This window comes from Pelobates fuscus, chromosome 6, assembly GCF_036172605.1.
Source record: "Pelobates fuscus isolate aPelFus1 chromosome 6, aPelFus1.pri, whole genome shotgun sequence".
NCBI lineage: Eukaryota > Metazoa > Chordata > Amphibia > Anura > Pelobatidae > Pelobates > Pelobates fuscus.
Genome location: NC_086322.1, coordinates 308,070,142 through 308,090,819, shown reverse-complemented (window position 1 = coordinate 308,090,819; position 20,678 = coordinate 308,070,142). Strand labels below are relative to the sequence as shown.

Genomic DNA, 20,678 nt, shown 5'->3' with positions numbered 1-20,678 from the left:
CAGACAATGGGTCCTGTTACTTCCTAGTTTGGTTAACATAATTGCACTGAACTCAAGGGGCAGCAATTACCCAGAGCACCTGCCTTGTACAGACTTCTCATTGAGCCGCATTGGGAAGCCTGTGATTGGACAGTCACAGAAAGCCTGGGCGGGGTTAGAAGGGGAGGGCTGGCAACAATAAATGTAATATGGCAGGACGTATGTCAACTGCCGATCTATTGGATCTAAAATTGCTCTCCATTGTCTCCAACAATGGCTCCCATCAAACCTGGCTGAGACCGTGTGATGTGCCAAGCTGACTTACCTCTGTCATTTCAGCCATCGGTGACTAAGTATTGACTTAGAGGGTGAATCTGCATGTTTGTTTTTAGTTAACTTTTGTACCACAATTAAAATATTTTTAATCTTCAAAAAGTTAGATATGGTATGTAAACAAATGTTAAACAACAAAAGAACAAGAAACAAAAATGATTAAATCCATTTTAATTCCAGGTTCAAAGACTGCAAACTGTGAAAATGCCCAGTGGGTGGGTGTGAATAATTCCTCCAGGCAGTGTGTGCATTGCAGTAATGTCCTGTCTCTTTAAGGTTTAAAGCAAACAGTCAGTTAATAGGTTAAGGGATACAGGGAATTAACCCTTACAGGAGAGGACATGTATTGCCATTCATTCTGGGTGAAGAGGGCACAGAGACACAGACCTTGTCAGCTGCTTTTTATTGTGAGTGACTAGCAAACAAGCCATGGAAAGTGTGCAATAAACAGAACCAAGCTGGGAGAGGTGAGTAATCAGAGAAATGTGAACAGGGTCACTTTAAAACAGACTTTATCTAAGGATTTGGCAATAGCTCCAGGAATCAAGCCAAGAAAACAGATTTTCAATGAACTCAAAGTACTACACCTTGCTGACTCTGGTTACACACAACCCAAGCAAGCTCTGTGATTGGCTCAGGCTTTGTATTCCTGCAAACAGTTCTAAGACCCAGACTATAAATATACTGAAACAAAATGCTACCAGTATCCAAAGCAAAACACCTCTCCTGATCTGGGATCTTCTGCAGGTTAATAATGCCTCAGAAAAGGAACTTCGTGAGCATGTTGCTGAAATCCAGGTTTATCAGTGTCCAGAGCAGCATCCCTCCATCTACTGTGTCCAACCTCAAGGCTGCAGGGCAAAATGACCCTCATGTAACTTGTCCTCACTCCATGTCTTCACTGCCTGGACCCACAAACTGGCCAGTTTTGGGAAGCTTCATGGACATCTTAAGGAAAGGAGGTCTGCAAAGGCAACATGAAGCATTGGTAAATAATGCAAAAATAGATATCATTTACCTTGTATTTAGTTATTTAGAATTTGTTTAATAGACACTCAGGGAGAGATTGACTAACTTGTGATAAAGAGTTGAATCGTTCTTAGATACAAATCTTATTGTAATTTGATTTCCATCTAGAGAATAGGTTTTATAGAATGCATGTATACATTTAGTCTAGAGATTAATGTTTTCTAATAATAAATAGAATTTATTTACTAAACCAGTGAATAGGAGCATCCGAGGAGAGCGAATTCTAGGTCCATACAGGTAAACCTACATTGCAGATTGTTGTATTTCTGCTAAAATGGTCAGATCTATTCGATTCCTATTATAAGCATCCTAGTTCTATGCTTGTGATATGACCAGGAGAAACTTCTATTCTATCTGCGAACAGTCTAGAAAAATACAATATGTTCTTTGGATATTTAAAAAAAATTATTATATATTTATAAAATAAAAAAATCTTTTAAAACTTAAATACGGTATATATACTTTTTTTTTTCTCCTCCGGTGTGTTATTTTTGTGCAATCCTATTATTTCGATCTAGTTTAAATAAATGGTGTGAAATTTTCTGAGGGTTTATCTCCAATGAGATAACATACTGTATACTCTGATAACGTGTTACCCAATGGAGGGCTCTGTCGACTAAACAGTGAGTTTTCATGCGGTGTCAAATCAGCTTGTCGAGAATTGGAAAGAAAACTACTGTAGTGTCTAAGCTCTAAAGAATGTAAAGGAAACTGAACAATTGTCTAAACTGATGGAAGTGTAAAAGTATTAAGAAATAAAACCACTCCGTGATTTAAAAAGCTAAATGTATGTTTTTGGTTGTTTTTGTTTCCCCAAATTTTTTTTAAAAACTCTGTTTGTACAATAAATGGAATCTGCATTCATCAATACTTGTTCTATTTCAGGATCAGAGCGATACAGAGTGTTATCATGTCAGAAATGACTTTGTATCCTTCCTAGCGCCTCTCAAACAAATATCAGAATTTAATGACCTTCATATGAGAACAAGCAATATTGGCAAAAAGTTTTTAAATTTGAGCTGTCACCAGATACATTCAGTTAGTTCCCATAGTGATTGCTCCATTTATGGGACTTTGCCCCAGAATTGCCAAAATTAAACTGCAATATCCAACACTCATTATGTATAAACCCAAAACTTTAAAAAGAGACATTTTTGTAAATGTTTACATATTCTATGCATTGCAAACATATTGATCTCGTCATTTTGTAATCATGTGTTCTTCTTTGATGCATCTGTTTATATCTGCAGAATGAAATCCTTATTGTGTCGCCAGGAATCTGACTTCAAATTATAATAATGTCTTACTGTATGTACTGCAGGCAGGTTACCACAAGCAGTTTGGTAAAATTTTTCGTATGAAACTCGGATCGTTTGACTCTGTGCATATTGGAGCGCCTTGTCTGCTAGAAGCTCTGTATCGAGAAGAAAGCAGTTACCCACAGAGACTGGAAATCAAACCTTGGAAAGCTTACAGGGACTATCGAGATGAAGCGTATGGACTTCTAATACTGCAAGTACATTTTATATCAAAATAATAACGTAATAAACCATTTATTAATATAAACCCACCCACTATAACTAACTGTAACCTAACCTACACAGTGTGTCTAACGTGTGTGGGAGCCTGGAGTGTCCCTTTAATAATATAAACCCACCCAGTATAACTGTAACCTAACCTACACAGTGCATCTAACGTGTGTGGGAGCCTGGGGTGTCCCTTTAATAATATAAACCCACCCAGTATAACTTACTGTAACCTAACCTACACAGTGCATCTAGCGTGTGGGGGAGCCTGCAGTGTCCCTTTAATAATATAAACCCACCCAGTATAACTAACTGTAACCTAACCTACACAGTTCATCTAACGTGTGTGGGAGCCTGGAGAGTCCCTTTAATGATATAAACCCACCCAGTATAACTAACTGTAACCTAACCTACACAGTGCATCTAACGTGTGTGGGAGCCTGGAGTGTCCCTTTAATAATATAAACCCACCCAGTATAACTGTAACCTAACCTACACAGTGCATCTAACGTGTGTGGGATCCTGGAGTGTCCCTTTAATAATATAAACCCACCCAGTATAACTAACTGTAACCTAACCTACACAGTGCATCTAACGTGTGTAGGAGCCTGGAGTGTCCCTTTAATAATATAATCCCACCCAGTATAAATAACTGTAACATAACCTACACAGTGCACCTAACGTGTGTGAGAGCCTGGAGTGTCCCTTTAATAATATAAACCCACCCAGTATAACTAACTGTAACCTAACCTACACAGTGCACCTAACGTGTGGGAGCCTGGAGTGTTCCTTTAATAATATAAACCCACCCAGTATAACTAACTGTAACCTAACCTACACAGTGCATCTAATGTGTGTGGGAGCCTGGAGTGTCCCTTTAATAATATAAACCCAAGCAGTATAACAGTAACCTAACCTACACAGTGCATCTAACGTGTGTGGGAGCCTGGAGTGTCCCTTTAATAATATAAACCCACCCAGTATAACTAACTGTAACCTAACCTACACAGTGCATCTAACGTGTGTGGGAGCCTGGAGTGTCTATTTAATAATATAAACCCACCCAGTATAACTAACTGTAACCTAACCTACACAGTGTGTCTAATGTGTGAGGGAGCCTGGAGTGTCCCTTTAATAATATAAACTTACCCAGTATAACTGTAACCTAACCTACACAGTGCATCTAACGTTTGTGGGAGCCTGGAGTGTCCCTTTAATAATATAAACCCACCCAGTATAACTAACTGTAACCTAACCTACACAGTGCATCTAACGTGTGTGGGAGCCTGGAGTGTCCCTTTAATAATATAAACCCACCCAGTATAACTTACTGTAACCTAACCTACACAGTGCATCTAACGTGTGTGGGAGCCTGGAGTATCCCTTTAATAATATAAACCCACCCAGTATAACTGTAACCTAACCTACACAGTGCACCTAACGTGTGTGGGAGCCTGGAGTATCCCTTTAATAATATAAACCCACCCAGTATAACTAACTGTAACCTAACCTACACAGTGCATCTAACGTGTGTGGGAGCCTGGAGTGTCCCTTTATTAATATAAACCCACCCAGTATAACTAACTGTAACCTAACCTACACAGTGCATCTAACATGTGTGGGAGCCTGGAGTGTCCCTTTAATAATATAAACCCACCCAGTATAACTAACTGTAACCTAACCTACACAGTGCACCTAACGTGTGTGGGAGCCTGGAGTGCCCATTTAATAATATAAACCCACCCAGTATAACTAACTGTAACCTAACCAGTGCACCTAACGTGTGTGGGAGCCTGGAGTGTCCCTTTAATAATATAAACCCACCCAGTATAACTGTAACCTAACCTACACAGTGCACCTAACGTGTGTGGGAGCCTGGAGTGTCCCTTTAATAATATAAACCCACCCAGTATAACTAACTGTAACCTAACCTACACAGTGCATCTAACGTGTGTGGGAGCCTGGAGTGTCTCTTTAATAATATAAACCCACCCAGTATAACTAACTGTAACCTAACCTACACAGTGCGCCTAACGTGTGTGGGAGCCTGGAGTGTCCCTTTATTAATATAAACCCACCCAGTATAACTAACTGTAACCTAACCTACACAGTGCATCTAACATGTGTGGGAGCCTGGAGTGTCCCTTTAATAATATAAACCCACCCAGTATAACTAACTGTAACCTAACCTACACAGTGCACCTAACGTGTGTGGGAGCCTGGAGTGCCCATTTAATAATATAAACCCACCCAGTATAACTAACTGTAACCTAACCAGTGCACCTAACGTGTGTGGGAGCCTGGAGTGTCCCTTTAATAATATAAACCCACCCAGTATAACTGTAACCTAACCTACACAGTGCACCTAACGTGTGTGGGAGCCTGGAGTGTCCCTTTAATAATATAAACCCACCCAGTATAACTGTAACCTAACCTACACAGTGCATCTAACGTGTGTGGGAGCCTGCAGTGTCCCTTTAATAATATAAACCCACCCAGTATAACTGTAACCTAACCTACACAGTGCATCTAACGTGTGTGGGAGCCTGGAGTGTCCCTTTAATAATATAAACCCACCCAGTATAACTGTAACCTAACCTACACAGTGCATCTAAGGTGTGTGGGAGCCTGGAGTATCCCTTTAATAATATAAACCCACCCAGTATAACTAACTGTAACCTAACCTACACAGTGCACCTAACATGTGTGGGAGCCTGGAGTGTCCCTTTAATAATATAAACCCACCCAGTATAACTAACTGTAACCTAACCTACACAGTGCACCTAACGTGTGTGGGAGCCTGGAGTGCCCATTTAATAATATAAACCCACCCAGTATAACTAACTGTAACCTAACCAGTGCACCTAACGTGTGTGGGAGCCTGGAGTGTCCCTTTAATAATATAAACCCACCCAGTATAACTGTAACCTAACCTACACAGTGCATCTAACGTGTGTGGGAGCCTGGAGTGTCCCTTTAATAATATAAACCCACCCAGTATAACTGTAACCTAACCTACACAGTGCATCTAACGTGTGTGGGAGCCTGGAGTGTCCCTTTAATAATATAAACCCACCCAGTATAACTGTAACCTAACCTACACAGTGCATCTAACGTGTGTGGGAGCCTGGAGTATCCCTTTAATAATATAAACCCACCCAGTATAACTAACTGTAACCTAACCTACACAGTGCACCTAACATGTGTGGGAGCCTGGAGTGTCCCTTTAATAATATAAACCCACCCAGTATAACTGTAACCTAACCTACACAGTGCACCTAACGTGTGTGGGAGCCTGGAGTGTCCCTTTAATAATATAAACCCACCCGGTATAACTAACTGTAACCTAACCTACACAGTGCATCTAACGTGTGTGGGAGCCTGGAGTGTCCCTTTAATAATATAAACCCACCCAGTATAACTAACTGTAACCTAACCTACACAGTGCATCTAACGTGTGTGGGAGCCTGGAGTGTCCCTTTAATAATATAAACCCACCCAGTATAACTAACTGTAACCTAACCTACACAGTGCATCTAACGTGTGTGGGAGCCTGGAGTGTCCCTTTAATAATATAAACCCACCCAGTATAACTAACTGTAACCTAACCTACACAGTGCATCTAACGTGTGTGGGAGCCTGGAGTGTCCCTTTAATAATATAAACCCACCCAGTATAACTAACTGTAACCTAACCTACACAGTGCATCTAACGTGTGTGGGAGCCTGGAGTGTCCCTTTAATAATATAAACCCACCCAGTATAACTAACTGTAACCTAACCTACACAGTGCATCTAACGTGTGTGGGAGCCTGGAGTGTCCCTTTAATAATATAAACCCACCCAGTATAACTAACTGTAACCTAACCTACACAGTGCGCCTAACGTGTGTGGGAGCCTGGAGTGTCCCTTTAATAATATAAACCCACCCAGTATAACTAACTGTAACCTAACCTACACAGTGCATCTAACGTGTGTGGGAGCCTGGAGTGTCCCTTTAATAATATAAACCCACCCAATATAACTAAATGTAACCTAACCTACACAGTGCACCTAACGTGTGTGGGAGCCTGGAGTGTCCCTTTAATAATATAAACCCACCCAGTATAACTAACTGTAACCTAACCTTCACAGTGCATCTAACGTGTGTGGGAGCCTGGAGTGTCCCTTTAATAATATAAACCCACCCAGTATAGCTAACTGTAACCTAACCTACACAGTGCATCTAACGTGTGTGGGAGAGCCTGGAGTGTCCCTTTAATAATATAAACCCACCCAGTATAACTAACTGTAACCTAATTGCCAAATTCTTGAATTTGAAATATAGGTTTTAGTTTATGATTAGTAAATAAACCTGTGTGATTTGGGGACATTTGCACGACTTGTCCATCTGGTATTAGGTGAAGATGAATAAATTATGCCTAACGGAAGCTGACGATGGGTGGTCTGTGTTTCCCCTCTTAGTCATTGAATAAATAACTGGTGCTGCACACAGAGAGCAGTATTTGTATATTGCCAAGGCTCAGAAGGAGACGCATTACACCAACCCAGGCTGAGATGAAAGTGATGCGTCTTGCGGTGAATAAACCATAATTTATTAGACAGACACAATATTACGTCAGATTTCCTAATGGACTTGCTGTATTTGACCATTGGTGGGAGACGGATTCTAACGACTTACTGTAAACACAGCGTCTGTGATAAACTCCAGTCACTGATGGCCGCTCTCCGAGATAGAATTTGGATAATTTTTGTTGGTATAATATTATAAAATTCTCTGTTATTGAAACATTGGAAAGTAGATTTTATCATTCAGAAAATGAGTTTTGTCATCTTAGAGGCCTTGCCAATGAAATATGGATTATAATGCTGGAGGCGGAGAACAAGTGATCCATATATCGATTGCCCTTTCTAATCATATTTCAGGGACACTCCAAACCCATAAAGCATTTTAGCTTGCTGAATGATTTGTTTTATGTGTTAAGTGTAACTCATTGCGCTGCATTGGTCAGACTGTGATTGGACAGACACAGAAAGTCCCGGTGAGGTTAGAAGGGAAGCGCTTGCAAGAGCTGGATTAGGAAGTCTGTGATTGGACAGCCACGAAAAGTCTGGGCGGGGTTAAAAGGGGAGGGCTTGCAAATGTTGCAGATAAGAGATTAGTAGCTATTGCAAGTTGTTTTTAGATCTCCTTCCAAATTAGTAAATGCATGCATATTTTCATTGAGTTTGTCTAGTAAATGGTGGGGTTTTTTTTTGCCGCAGTGTCATTTTAAGTAGAGAGCATCTTCGGCTGTGTTCCATTTAAGCACTGCATTTTTTTCCCCAGCACTGAAACTGTGAATACCAGACAAATTATCAAAATCACAGCAACTGCATGTTTAGGAACAAAATGTACTACTGCTTACATTATAAGAACTTTGAGAAAAACTAGTTTTTTCAAGATGGATTGTTCTCTCCTATATTTGTATTAAATGTTTCTATCTGTCTATGTATATTTTTATATCTCTGAGGAATGTTTTCCCATGACCCTTGTGACAGCGAACAATCTCTCGTTTTCGTGGATTTACCTGGAATTTGCTTTCTCTCTTGTCTCCTCCATTTTGTGTAGGGAAGGCAAGGACTGGCAGAGGGTGAGGAGCGCTTTCCAGCAGAAGCTAATGAAACCCACGGAAGTTGGAAAACTAGACACAAAAATAAATGAGGTAACGGTCTGTGCCAGTCAGTTCTGCTCCTTCTGAGAGCCGCGATGTACAAAGAATGGGGCAATTCTTGGCTTTTTATCTTTATACATTGTAGAGGGCATCACGTCCAGTCAGGGGGAGAATTAGAAAAGTGTCTTTAACAGAAGTAAAGTATTCAAACATGGAGCAGGTCATCAAGAAAAACTGGGAAACTGCAAGACGAATGTTGCCACGGTGATTGCTTCGATTTAAACATTTGCCCCATTTTTCATGGCAGTACGTTAATAAATCTCCCTCAATGTGGAAGTGAATTATCGGGTAACACAGGGATTTAGAGTGTTGCACCTTTGTATCTATTTTTATACATCCTAGAATAAATACAATAATCAGATCCGTTTTATTCCTGATAGTGTTGCAGTAATACCAGTTTGCTCACAGAAACATAACCCAGCTCCCCTATCTCCCCACCCGTCCAGTCTACATAACCCAGCTCCCCTATCTCCCCACCCGTCCAGTCTACATAACCCAGCTCCCCTATCTCCCCACCCGTCCAGTCTACATAACCCAGCTCCCCTATCTCCCCACCCGTCCAGTCTACATAGCCCAGCTCCCCTATCTCCCCACCCGTCCAGTCTACATAACCCAGCTCCCCTATCTCCCCACCCGTCCAGTCTACACAACCCAGCTCCCCTATCTCCCCACCCGTCCAGTCTACATAGCCTAGCTCCCCTATCTCCCCACCCGTCCAGTCTACATAACCCAGCTCCCCTATCTCCCCACCCGTCCAGTCTACACAACCCAGCTCCCCTATCTCCCCACCCGTCCAGTCTACATAGCCTAGCTCCCCTATCTCCCCACCCGTCCAGTCTACATAACCCAGCTCCCCTATCTCCCCACCCGTCCAGTCTACATAGCCCAGCTCCCCTATCTCCCCACCCGTCCAGTCTACATAACCCAGCTCCCCTATCTCCCCACCCGTCCAGTCTACATAACCCAGCTCCCCTATCTCCCCACCCGTCCAGTCTACATAACCCAGCTCCCCTATCTCCCCACCCGTCCAGTCTACATAACCCAGCTCCCCTATCTCCCCACCCGTCCAGTCTAGCCCTCTCCTTCCCCCCTATTTTCCGCTGGATATCTTGTAGGATTTCTAGAGCGCCCACATTTACTTCTGTCGTGCTGTGGTTGTACAGGTCTGTGAAGCTTCCTTCAATGTACTTCTGGTGCACAGTATCACATGGAGCATAACATGCTGGGAGGGAATTATCAGAGGCCATCATGGCGGACTGTAGGAAGATTGAGGCGCCCTATATACAATTCAGGGAATGACGGCTTCTAGACATACACGACTTTACTGTGATGGTTGGAATTCGGCCTGTGACCACTGCAACCCATAGGCATTTGCCCAAATGAAGCCAGTCCTTCATAAAATGGCGCCACATATTTTCCAAGGAAAAAGATTCAAAGATCTAAATGTGGGACAGTCACCGTGAGAACCAAGAAAATCAGCAAAACTATTATCTTTTTAATTGTAATCTTCCCACAAGTATTCTTATATTTTCTCTTCCATATATTTTTTTTCTCACTAAAACGTCTAGAAAATCATCGATATAGACATAGTGATTCTATGACTTTTATTATTAGAGAAAACAGATCATTTGTTTTAATCTGTTTTTTTTTCTTACTTTCTTAAGGTTTTAGTAGATTTTGTTCAACACATTGACCGCATCTGCAACAAAGACGGAAGAATTGATGACTTGTATTGTGAGCTAAACAAATGGTCACTTGAAAGTAAGTTTTTGCTGTATTCACTTAAACATATAATTAGGAAACAAATATTTGCTGTGGGCTGTATTGTTATAGCCGCAATTAAATCATTTATGAGTCACCTTAAAAAAGCCAAAGCCATTACCTGCGCATTTCACAGGCTTTGCTATTAATACAGTGTTTTTTTTTTGTAACTTAATTTTTCAGACGATATGTAAGAGTAGGAGAATGATTGAATTAGCCAGCAGCATTGAGTTAAACTGCATTGTAGGTGAATATTCGTATAGTGAACGTTGTTCTGTATTATTATGGGGCAATAAGTTTAAGCAATGAATACTTATATTATGACAAGATAACAAAAGACAGATAACCTTTGTGAACTTGAAAACTCAAGGTAACATTTTTGTTGGTAGATAATAACATGTATGATCTTGATAGAGCATAAATGTGATTTCGATAAGGTTAATCAGAGTTGTCTTGTAGATTCCTAACAGAAACATTCCGGATTTTTCACATACATAATATTTACATTTTTTGGCTAAAATAGATTTAAAAAAAAAAAAGGAAAATAAACCTGACTTGACAATTAGTTTTTCTAATGCAGCTACCTTCACCTAAAAATTGAAATAATGTTTTATGATATTCTACAGGACCCACATTATGGCCATAATAACATTGGGGGATCATCTGACATTTCAATGTGTTACTGTGGTTTTACACCATTTCAATATCCAGAATCCTTATGCAATAGTTTTAAATTGTGTCAACATTCTAACTGTCAATGTATTGAACATATAAAATGCCAATATTTGTACACATTTCTAAAAGTGGAACAATCAGCTGGAACATTCTGTTACTTTCTATGGCAATTGCTTCCTTTTTAGGACCTTGATTAAGAATATTTTTTTATTTATACAAAGTCCCCTGAGGTTTCTCTATGCTTATCTAATATTCCAGTATTAATGACCCCCAAAATGTACAGAATTATTGCCAGGTCCCAAAACACTTGGGACTTGAGCCTAAAGGAATTATTGATGACCCTTTTGCTAACAGAGCGATGGGGGTCTGTCATGACCGTTCCATGCCTTTCTATGTTCCGCCCCCTCTTCTCTACCCATACTGCTGATCTTTTGTTTTGTAGATGACACAGCAGCCTAATATAAAGTTACAAATAAAAAACTATCCTAACTTGCCCCCTAGACCAACTATAGAGATCTAAAAAGACCCAAATCTGTGGCTTTAGCCCCACAAACCGCACCGCTTTGGTTAATATTCTGTGAGGCAACCTATCACGTTAAATCCATTTTAGAATGAGCAACCCTCTCATAAAGCCACTCTCTGTATTTGCAGGTATTTGCCTTGTTTTGTATGAGAAGAGATTTGGATTTTTGCAGCCTAATTTAGGAGAAGAAGCCTTGAATTTCATCACAGCCATCAAAACGGTAAGAAGGCCAATCTAGGCATACACGAGTAGTGTGCTTACATATCAAATATAGACAGCAAAACATGTTTAGTTTTATATTCGATCATGTGCATCAAAGTAGAATAAAATAATGGTTGATCCAAAAGAAATCTTGATAGTTAAACAAACTACTAAACTCTGTGAGCTTTGAAGCTGGTATCTAGTGAGGGAGTGTGCTGGATTCTGTATGTTTAGGGCTTGTCCTCATGTTTTGCAGATGATGAGCACTTTCGGCCTGATGATGGTAACTCCTGTCGAGTTCCACAGAAGTTTAAACACCAAAATCTGGAAAGATCACACCCATGCCTGGGACAATCTATTCAAAACAGGTACAAATTTTCGTAGCTCTGAACTGAGTCCTCTTTTCCTGAGTTCTACAAAAATGAGTGCCCACTGTTGATAGTCCATAGTTGGTGCTCTAGCTCCTGTGGAAACATTTTGAATTCTTCCTTGTTCAGCCAACCTGCGGCTAGCTCCAACTTTAGCACCAGAGGTTTCTTTTCCAGGTTATAACATGAATTCGTTTCCACATTCACAGCTGATTTAGCATTTCAAGATGCTTGTTAATTGTACCTCTTGATTTCCAGCTATGATCTAAGGTCATCTCCCATAATGACTTATCGCACAGAATATGCAATTACAGTTAGACTACGTTTCTGCACGTGCTTTTATTACTTTTCTGTCTGACTTTTATGCTAAGCCCCTGTTGAAAGAAACGTTACGAAAGCAGAGTGGTGCTAATTTGACCATGGGTTCCTGGTTTAAGTTTCTGATGTGTTCCACCCTGCAGCAAAATGTCACATAGACCACAGACTGACAAAACTCTCCACAAAGGACACCGAAGATTTTCTCTGCAAAATTTACAAAGACAGCAAATTATCCAAAAAGGAGATGTACGCCACCATTACTGAGATGTTGATTGGAGCAGTGGAAACCGTAAGAAATTCATCTCATTATTTATTTATTTTTTTGTATGCTGCAAAGAAAGCCATTTTGTCTAAAAGTACTTAAAGTTAAATTAAACATGCATACATTAACACTTAAAGGGTTACCACAGGCACCATAACCACTTCAGTGATTTTATGTGGTCCTGGTGAATGGAGTCTGTATGTGTAAGGAGCAGCTTCTGAGTAGTCCTACCACCATAACTACTACATCAAGCTGGAGTAACATTTAAATATCTGTGTGCGTTATTTCAGGAAGCGAGTTGAAAACTTGCCTTACTGGACTTTAGTCACAGTTTTAGGGATTGGCGGTTGTTTACCCCACATATTCCTAAGAGCTTCTGAATCTCCATACACCTAGGTTTCCACTGGGTTCTATTCCTGCCCTCCTGTCTTACAATGCCCTCCGGTTTAGAATATATTAATGTGAATTCTGATGAAGTAGTAAAACGTTTTGGAAGTCTGTGCGTTACATTTGAGCACTCCGGTAATACAATTTGTTAACCCCAATCCTGCAGTGTCTCAGGCCAGATTGATTGTCTCAGGTCACATTTATTACAGATTGCAAATCTGACGGGTCAGCTACCACGTGACTAGTATCGGAAGCAGAATAGGGAATAAAAATGATATATATGTGGATTATCACAACGTGTAGATACATTTTATTGGCATAATATAACATGCCTGGTTAATTTTATTTATATCAAAGTCCTTTAAAATGTGAGGCTTCTTTATAAACACCCATCGTAGTCTACTACAGACTTCAGCCTAACGCACAAATTAAGACTTTAGTCTAAATTTATGATCCATGATATCTCTGATTTGATATCACCGTAATATGACTTGACGCAGTTAAGTGAGGTCATATTCCCTCATCATGTGGACATTTACGATGGATTTTCATTCCTCGATCTCAAGTAATAATTAAATGCTTGTATGGCCAACTCTTTTCCTCTTTCATCAATTTAGGATAAGTAGACAAATTTACGATGTGATGTAGCTATTATAACTTAATCTTTACATTGACCGCTATGAAAATGTCCCTTTTGACATTAAAGGAATACCCTGCCCTCTACGGTTCTTTATACATGCTTTATGTGTGAACAATGTGTCTGTTCCCCAACCCCGTTATTTTACAAAAAGTGCAGATTTTAATAGAAGTTAGCACATTTATAAATTAACATTGTTGCATCCTGTCCTGTTACTTTCTAAGAGGCAGCAATTGCCCAGAGCTTCTTCTCATTGAGCTCATTGGGAAATCTGTGATTGGACAGCCACAGAAATTCTGGGCGGGGAGAGAAGGGGAAGGCTTACAAAGACTTCTCATTGAGCTACTTTAGGAATTCTGTGATTGGACAGCTACAGAAAGTCTGGGTGGGGTGAGAAGGGGATACAAGGTTCATTTATAAAATTGCCATTTTTTTTTTAATTTGAAATCTGCACTTTTTGTAAAATGAAAAAATAGGACACATTTCACAAATAAAGCTTTTTAGCAAGCTAACGTTCTTTAGGGATCTTGAGTGTTCCTTAAAGATTTTTAGCTCCATTGCTGTTTATTTTATTTGATGCATTCCATCGAGTATTGAATTGTGTGTAAAATATGATCATGATATCTTGAAGGTCCATTTAAAAAGACCTACGTTGCAAACTCATGTAATAATGTCTTCTATCGAGCCTCGATTACGAAATACAACTTATGTGAAGTGCCTGAATGAAGTGTCTGAAATAATTATCTCTGTTCACTAAACCTGTTTTATGGAAATCTTAAAGATTTCGGCTACATTTTTTTACTAACCATGTCATTTCTTTATATTTCAGACGGCCAACAGCTTAAGTTGGGCCATATTTAATATATCCAGAAACCCAGACATCCAAAAGAAACTATATGAAGAGATCGAGCGGGTCCTGCCTCCTGGCCAAGTGCCGAGTGCGGAAGATATTCGGAATATGCCTTATTTGAAGGCCTGTCTGAAGGAATCTATGAGGTAGGTTTTTCTCATATATCGGTTTTCCAGATAATTTTTATCTTGAGAAGAGATTGGTTTAGTTATGCACCGAAATGTTTCTTCCTTCTGATGTGGTGCAAACTGTCTTAGAATCACGGGTTCGATTCCCAGTGGGACCAGCCTTTCAACCTCGTGAAGGCAATAGAATTTACACCATTAACTTGACTGATTAGTTGAAAGCTAGGCAGAACTCAATGTATCTGTAAATGCTGATATTATTAGTTTAATTAAAGGGCTTCCACCCTCAGATAAATAATGTAATAGGAATATGCACAGAATTGACATTAGCCAACCTGGAAATCTTGTTCCGACTGGCTAACGATGCTAAAGATTAAACCTCCAGCAGCAAAGGGGTTAAACTTCATCTGTGTCTCGGTTAATTTTGAATGGAAGTGGTTTTGCAACGGTTTGTCCCCTTGTCTGGGTTTTCACCAGGATGTTTTGTGTGTTTCAACAGACGTTTCCTGGGTTTTAACTAGGTTAGCTTGTGTTTAATTTGCTTGGTAGCTTCTCGGAAACTGGCTTTTTTATACTTATGCTTAGGATATAATTGTTCTACATATTGAAATAGCTTCCCATTTATATTTTATTTAATTATTATTATTATTATTTTTTTATGTCTCTCTAAGTTGAGCTCTAAGTTGAGCTGTTAGAACAAGCCCAGCCCAGCCCTGCTGTTTTTAAAGCAAGCTATACATTGCCAATTCTATTTAAATGGTAATCAATGAGCTCATCCCAGAGGCTTGAGGACAGGGGTGTATAAATATCCAGTTATTAGTGACCTCTCACCAGTGTGGTTGGTTGGTGGTAAAGTAAAGTGTGTGCTGTTGCTTAGTATGAATGTGTATAGTGAACAGGCCCGGACTGGCAATCGGGCAACCAGGCAAATTCATGGGATGACAGCGGCAGGGGAGGTCACAGGATCTCCCTGGCCGGTCCATGCAGGGCCTGCGCTATCCGAGTGCCGGTCCCGCTGTATTCCATGACAGCCGGTGGGGAGATCAAAAGATCTCCCTCACTGGCACACAGCAGTTACATGCAGCCGCTGGCTGGGGAGGGCGACAGAAGAGGACCTGGAGGAACTCTATCTTGCAGCTCCACCGGGTTCCTTTCACGAGATCCGAATCGTTGCCATGGCAATGCTCCGGGTCTCACGAAAGTGAGATAGCAGGGATAGCAGCAAATACACATATATTGTCAATAACCTGCCTCCCCAACACACAATCCCTCCAAACACACACAGCACCCTCACTCACATCACCCTCACTCTCACTCACAGCACCCTAACACACACACAGCACCCTCACACACACACACACACACACATACTGCACACACCGCATCCTCACACACACATACTGCACCCCTAAATACATTACATTCCAGACACACACTAGATCCCTTACCCAACTCTGGATAATTTACACATATACACACGCTAGATCTCTATATACACTCTGGGTCCTTCAAACACACACTTGATCCCCTCCACATACACACTGCACCACCTATACACAGACTACATTTCTGACATTCACACGTATGCACACACTCACTACATCCCCTATACACACTATGCCCCCTATACACACACTCTCTACAGCACCTAGACACACATACATTACATTACACCACAAACACAGCATGACTGAAACCAACCTATTAACACAAAACCACACCACAATCAGCTCACTCTACACACACGCAATCCCTTAAGCAGGCTCCAGACACATGCACAATACTCTTTTCTGGCATTTTTGTTTCCTGGTATCCCATTTATGGAGACACCAGAGTCAAGTTCCAAGCAAACACAGTTTAAGCATGTTATTACATTTGCTTACATTTGCCTGGGCCAAATCATTTTCCCAGTCCGGGCCTGATAGTAAATGTACACACAACTCCTTTTGACTAAGAGAAAAGGGTTCTGCTGCAAAGGTCCAGAAATGAACTTTCAAACATGGAGGCCCAAGAGCCCAAGGGCAAGACTGGACATTGCTTGGCTAACAGATGGGCCGAACTACACATATACCTTTATTATAGGAAAAACAGGGGTTGGCCTTTCTTTTTCACACCACTTTAGTGAGTGTTTTTATAATCTCTATACTATGACTGCTCCATGTAGAGCAGAAATTAAACATGAATGTTCCATTGATTTCCTTGGAGAGTGCTGAACTTGACTTCACCCAGAATGTCTCCACTGTATCATTCTACATCCATTATCTTCTTTCCATTTACATCCTGCATCAGAATTTACTTCATCTTTACTAGTATATAAATATTCCGTTTACAGGATCACCCCATCTGTGCCTTTCACAACTCGAACCCTCGATAAGGAAACCATTCTGGGAGAATATATGCTGCCCAAAGGCGTAAGTATACCATTCATTTCAGAAGACATTTAGAAAAAGAATGGATGGCATAGCCAGTCCTTTATTGAAGGAGACTCCAAGAACAGCAATAAACCCAAGTCTGTAATAGCTTAAAGTAATTTAAGTTACCTGCTGTTTATATGAAATGTATCATTACCATCATGATATTTGCACAATATTTACATGGTGCATGACTTCTGTCTCCAGTGGCCAAACATTCCAGCTGATTTATTTTCAGGTCTTCTGTCTCTATACTTTCACAAGGACCCAGATTCGGTGGGACAATTCTGTATGTGGGGACTAAAAACAAAAATGCACAAATGTTTAAAAAGTACATTGCATATGGACACCCTTTGTAAGGGATCCCATGGTCATGGCATGCACGTGTCCGTTTATGGCCAAGCAGGTCACCAATGACACAAATTGCATCGCTGGCACATGCCCTCCCTGGCTTCACCCACTCACGTCTTGGCATGGCACTTGTTAGATTTGGCAAATCTGCTTCTTACGTACTAGTCCAAGTCCCGCAATAAGCTGATTTCCGAGATAAACATGATATTTTATGGGTTTTATTTAAGTCTAGATCTTTCAAAGCTCACAGGTTTTTTCTTCAGGAAATCTCTATTTCATGATTAATCTCTTTATGTTTATATTTATGGCATCTATGAGGTCAGTGTAACCTCAGTGTTTTCTGTGCTGCAAAGTCTTTCCAGCATTAGTTTATTCCTTGGCACCAGATATCATAGCATCCGCCAACAGCATAAAAATGTTACATAACAGATCACTCTCATATCATTGAAATCCTGACATAATCAACAGATATAATTGTGGGAGATAGCACAATGTGGCATAAGGCAGAGCATTAAACAAACGTCTGCCTGAAACATGTTGCCATTTCCCATAAGCCATTGTATCTTTTCTCAAGCTACATAACAGATGTTTATGGCATCTCATTGCGCATGCACAAGATGATCTATGGAGGATAACATGGTTTCACAGTATTACCAGTACAATCCTATTTTGTACTCTAACTCGTTAGAGATCATCAGTGATGTGGCTCCACACAGATGACGTAGCCAGAACCCAAAGACAGAGCTGATCCAGTAGATGGCAGCACTGAGAAGGGAGAGATTCGGGTGCGTATATCTCCCTTACTCCACTTCTTCAAGGTAGCACCTTGGAGGTTCTTTAAGAGGTTCGTGTGTTAACGTGCTTACGTGCATTTAAAGAAACACTGTAGTGTTAGGGATACAAACCTGGATTCCAAATGCATGTCTTGGTCATTATCTCGTTCAGTGCCACCCCCCTCATTCGCCATAAAATTAAGAAAATAAAGTATTTACTTAGCTTTTTCCAGTGCGAAAATCCCTTGGCGCTGCTCATCTGCTCCACCTACTGCAACGTCATCATGGAGGCAAGGCCTTGCTTGTAATTTTCCAATCCAAAGCTCCTCATGCCTCCAGGCTTCCCCATATGAAAGCACTGTATTCATTGCTTTTCTATGGGCTTCCACTTCAAGCCACAGAGTTTTACTCGGTCAATGCAGCGAAAAAACACCTCTAGTGACTGTCAGTATGACATCCACTATAGGTGGCCCTAACCCTGCCACAAAAACAGGGCCACTGCACCTAGACCACTTCATTGAGATGGGCTGGCCTGGTTGGTTGTAAAGGTCCATTAATCATTTTTTATTTTTTTTGCCCAACGTTACCATGTGAAACAATCCAGTCTCATAAATCAGCTTCAAAGTAGTCCAAGTCACTCTTGCTTTAAATTCTATCTGGACTCCCTAGAATACCTCATTTATAGTGTTGTAGCATCAACTTGGCTCAAAAAGAGTGTCTGGGTTTACTACCGGGCACCAAAACATTATACTGACCCCTATAAATTGTGTTTGTTCTGTAGCACATTCGTTGAGTGAGAATGCTACAGACATTGTTTTAATCATGTTAGTTGACCGGATGTATACATTTCTTTATAGACTGTACTAACCATAAACAGCCATGTTTTGGGGTCCAACGAGGAGTGCTTTGATGAATGGACACAGTTTAAACCTGAACGATGGCTTCAAGAAAAAAATACCATCAACCCCTTTGCTTACATTCCATTTGGAATTGGAAAGAGAATGTGTATCGGGAGACGTTTAGCGGAACTGCAGTTACAGTTAACTCTGTGTTGGGTGAGTACTGTTTGTCCTTGGTCCAATGAAATGTAATTTGAGCTTACCGAGTTCTAGCTGAAACAGATATTTTCTTTGTTATGTACAACCTCTGCAAACACAGCTCTGCTTTTGAAATTCTTTATTTTTGGTGTGCACAATTTAACATACAATCTTACACTGTCACGGCAGCAAGGGCGCGAGTACATGAGGTAACGTATACATGGCATTAGATAGCTGCACAATATTTGTAATTTTTTTTTTAGGGTAATGTGTCTCGTTAAAGCATAGTCAATGACATCATGTCTAAGCTACGTGTGAAGGCTGTATAAACATTTAAAGATTGGCATAGAGGTATCTGACTTAGTATGGCATTAGAATCTTAGATTAGCCTTTAGATTACCACTAGAGCTCCTGCTATTTAGGGATCACTGCACAAGGTTAGGTTAAATAGAGTGGAAACGACAATTACATGAAAAAACAATATTAACGCTCATATTAGCCGATCCCAATCCTTGGTATGACTGGCCTGAGGTATAGAGAGTCCCGGTGAATAGGCTTTCTCTAGTGCCAGGACGTGACTCCCCTCCTGCTCCCGGCCTGTCTGGGAGCTTGCATCCGTAGTCCGCCGACTTGTAGTACACATTCTGAGATGATTGGGACATATTGCGGGCGATCTTCGGCCTGTACGGTTGATGTCGAGGGTTATGACCTCGTGGGACTCTTGCACCAGGCAGGCGAACAGCCAGGTAGGTGCGCCGTTTTGTGGTCGGTGCGCCCTGAGGGGGCCTGCTTGTCCACTGCTTGGTGTTGCTCTCCTGATCTCCAGGTAGTTAAGCCACATTCAGGGATGGTGTTGCCCTAAGGCGTTCCTCCAGTTTTGCCGAATAGGGCGTGACAGTTAGCACTGTAATGGGTCTGCATCGAATATGTGGGCCCTCGCACACGAGGAGGAAGAGTGTCCGTCATCTTAATGTTGCAGCTGCAATCGGAGCTTGAGCTATATCAGCCTTTCACAACCCGAGTGGGTGAGTGGAGCGGGTAGTGGGGACCAGGATATACCCCACCCGTCCAGAGGGGGGGATGGTAGGAGTTAGGCTGGTCAGAGCCGTGAGCTTTGAAGCGAGGAAAGCGGCCACAGTGTGGGTGAGCGTCATGGAAGGTATTGGAGTGTTCGCCCAGGAACCCCTGACCCAGGTAGTGCACATTGGGTGTTGAAAAAGTAAGTGAAGGATAATGCCCTATTTACTGCCAAAGCTGCAGGAGCACATGTGCCACATGTCTGCAATGCTTGAAGGTCAGGCTCCGTCCCCACACAGCTCTGCTTTTACCTTTTATTTTTAGTTTATGAAATGTGTAACCCGGTGTCACGAGTTCTGTTATTTTTAAAATCAGAAGCAGCACAAAAAAGGCCAAGTGACT

General features: G+C 41.1%; 1 protein-coding gene across 1 annotated transcript in view; it reads left to right on the top strand.

Moving 5' to 3' along the window:
* The first annotated feature begins 750 nt into the window (after positions 1–750).
* The window catches only part of LOC134615208 (1,25-dihydroxyvitamin D(3) 24-hydroxylase, mitochondrial), a 33,203-nt gene continuing 13,275 nt past the window's right edge, over positions 751–20,678 (top strand). Inside the window, exons 1-10 of the mRNA XM_063459702.1 lie at positions 751–1,300; positions 2,663–2,853; positions 8,478–8,571; positions 10,245–10,341; positions 11,668–11,759; positions 11,997–12,108; positions 12,570–12,715; positions 14,542–14,708; positions 17,020–17,098; positions 19,080–19,277. Of these exons, the coding sequence (XP_063315772.1) occupies positions 1,067–1,300; positions 2,663–2,853; positions 8,478–8,571; positions 10,245–10,341; positions 11,668–11,759; positions 11,997–12,108; positions 12,570–12,715; positions 14,542–14,708; positions 17,020–17,098; positions 19,080–19,277 (1,410 nt within the window). The 5' untranslated portion in view covers positions 751–1,066. The remainder of the gene's footprint in view (positions 1,301–2,662; positions 2,854–8,477; positions 8,572–10,244; positions 10,342–11,667; positions 11,760–11,996; positions 12,109–12,569; positions 12,716–14,541; positions 14,709–17,019; positions 17,099–19,079; positions 19,278–20,678) is intronic.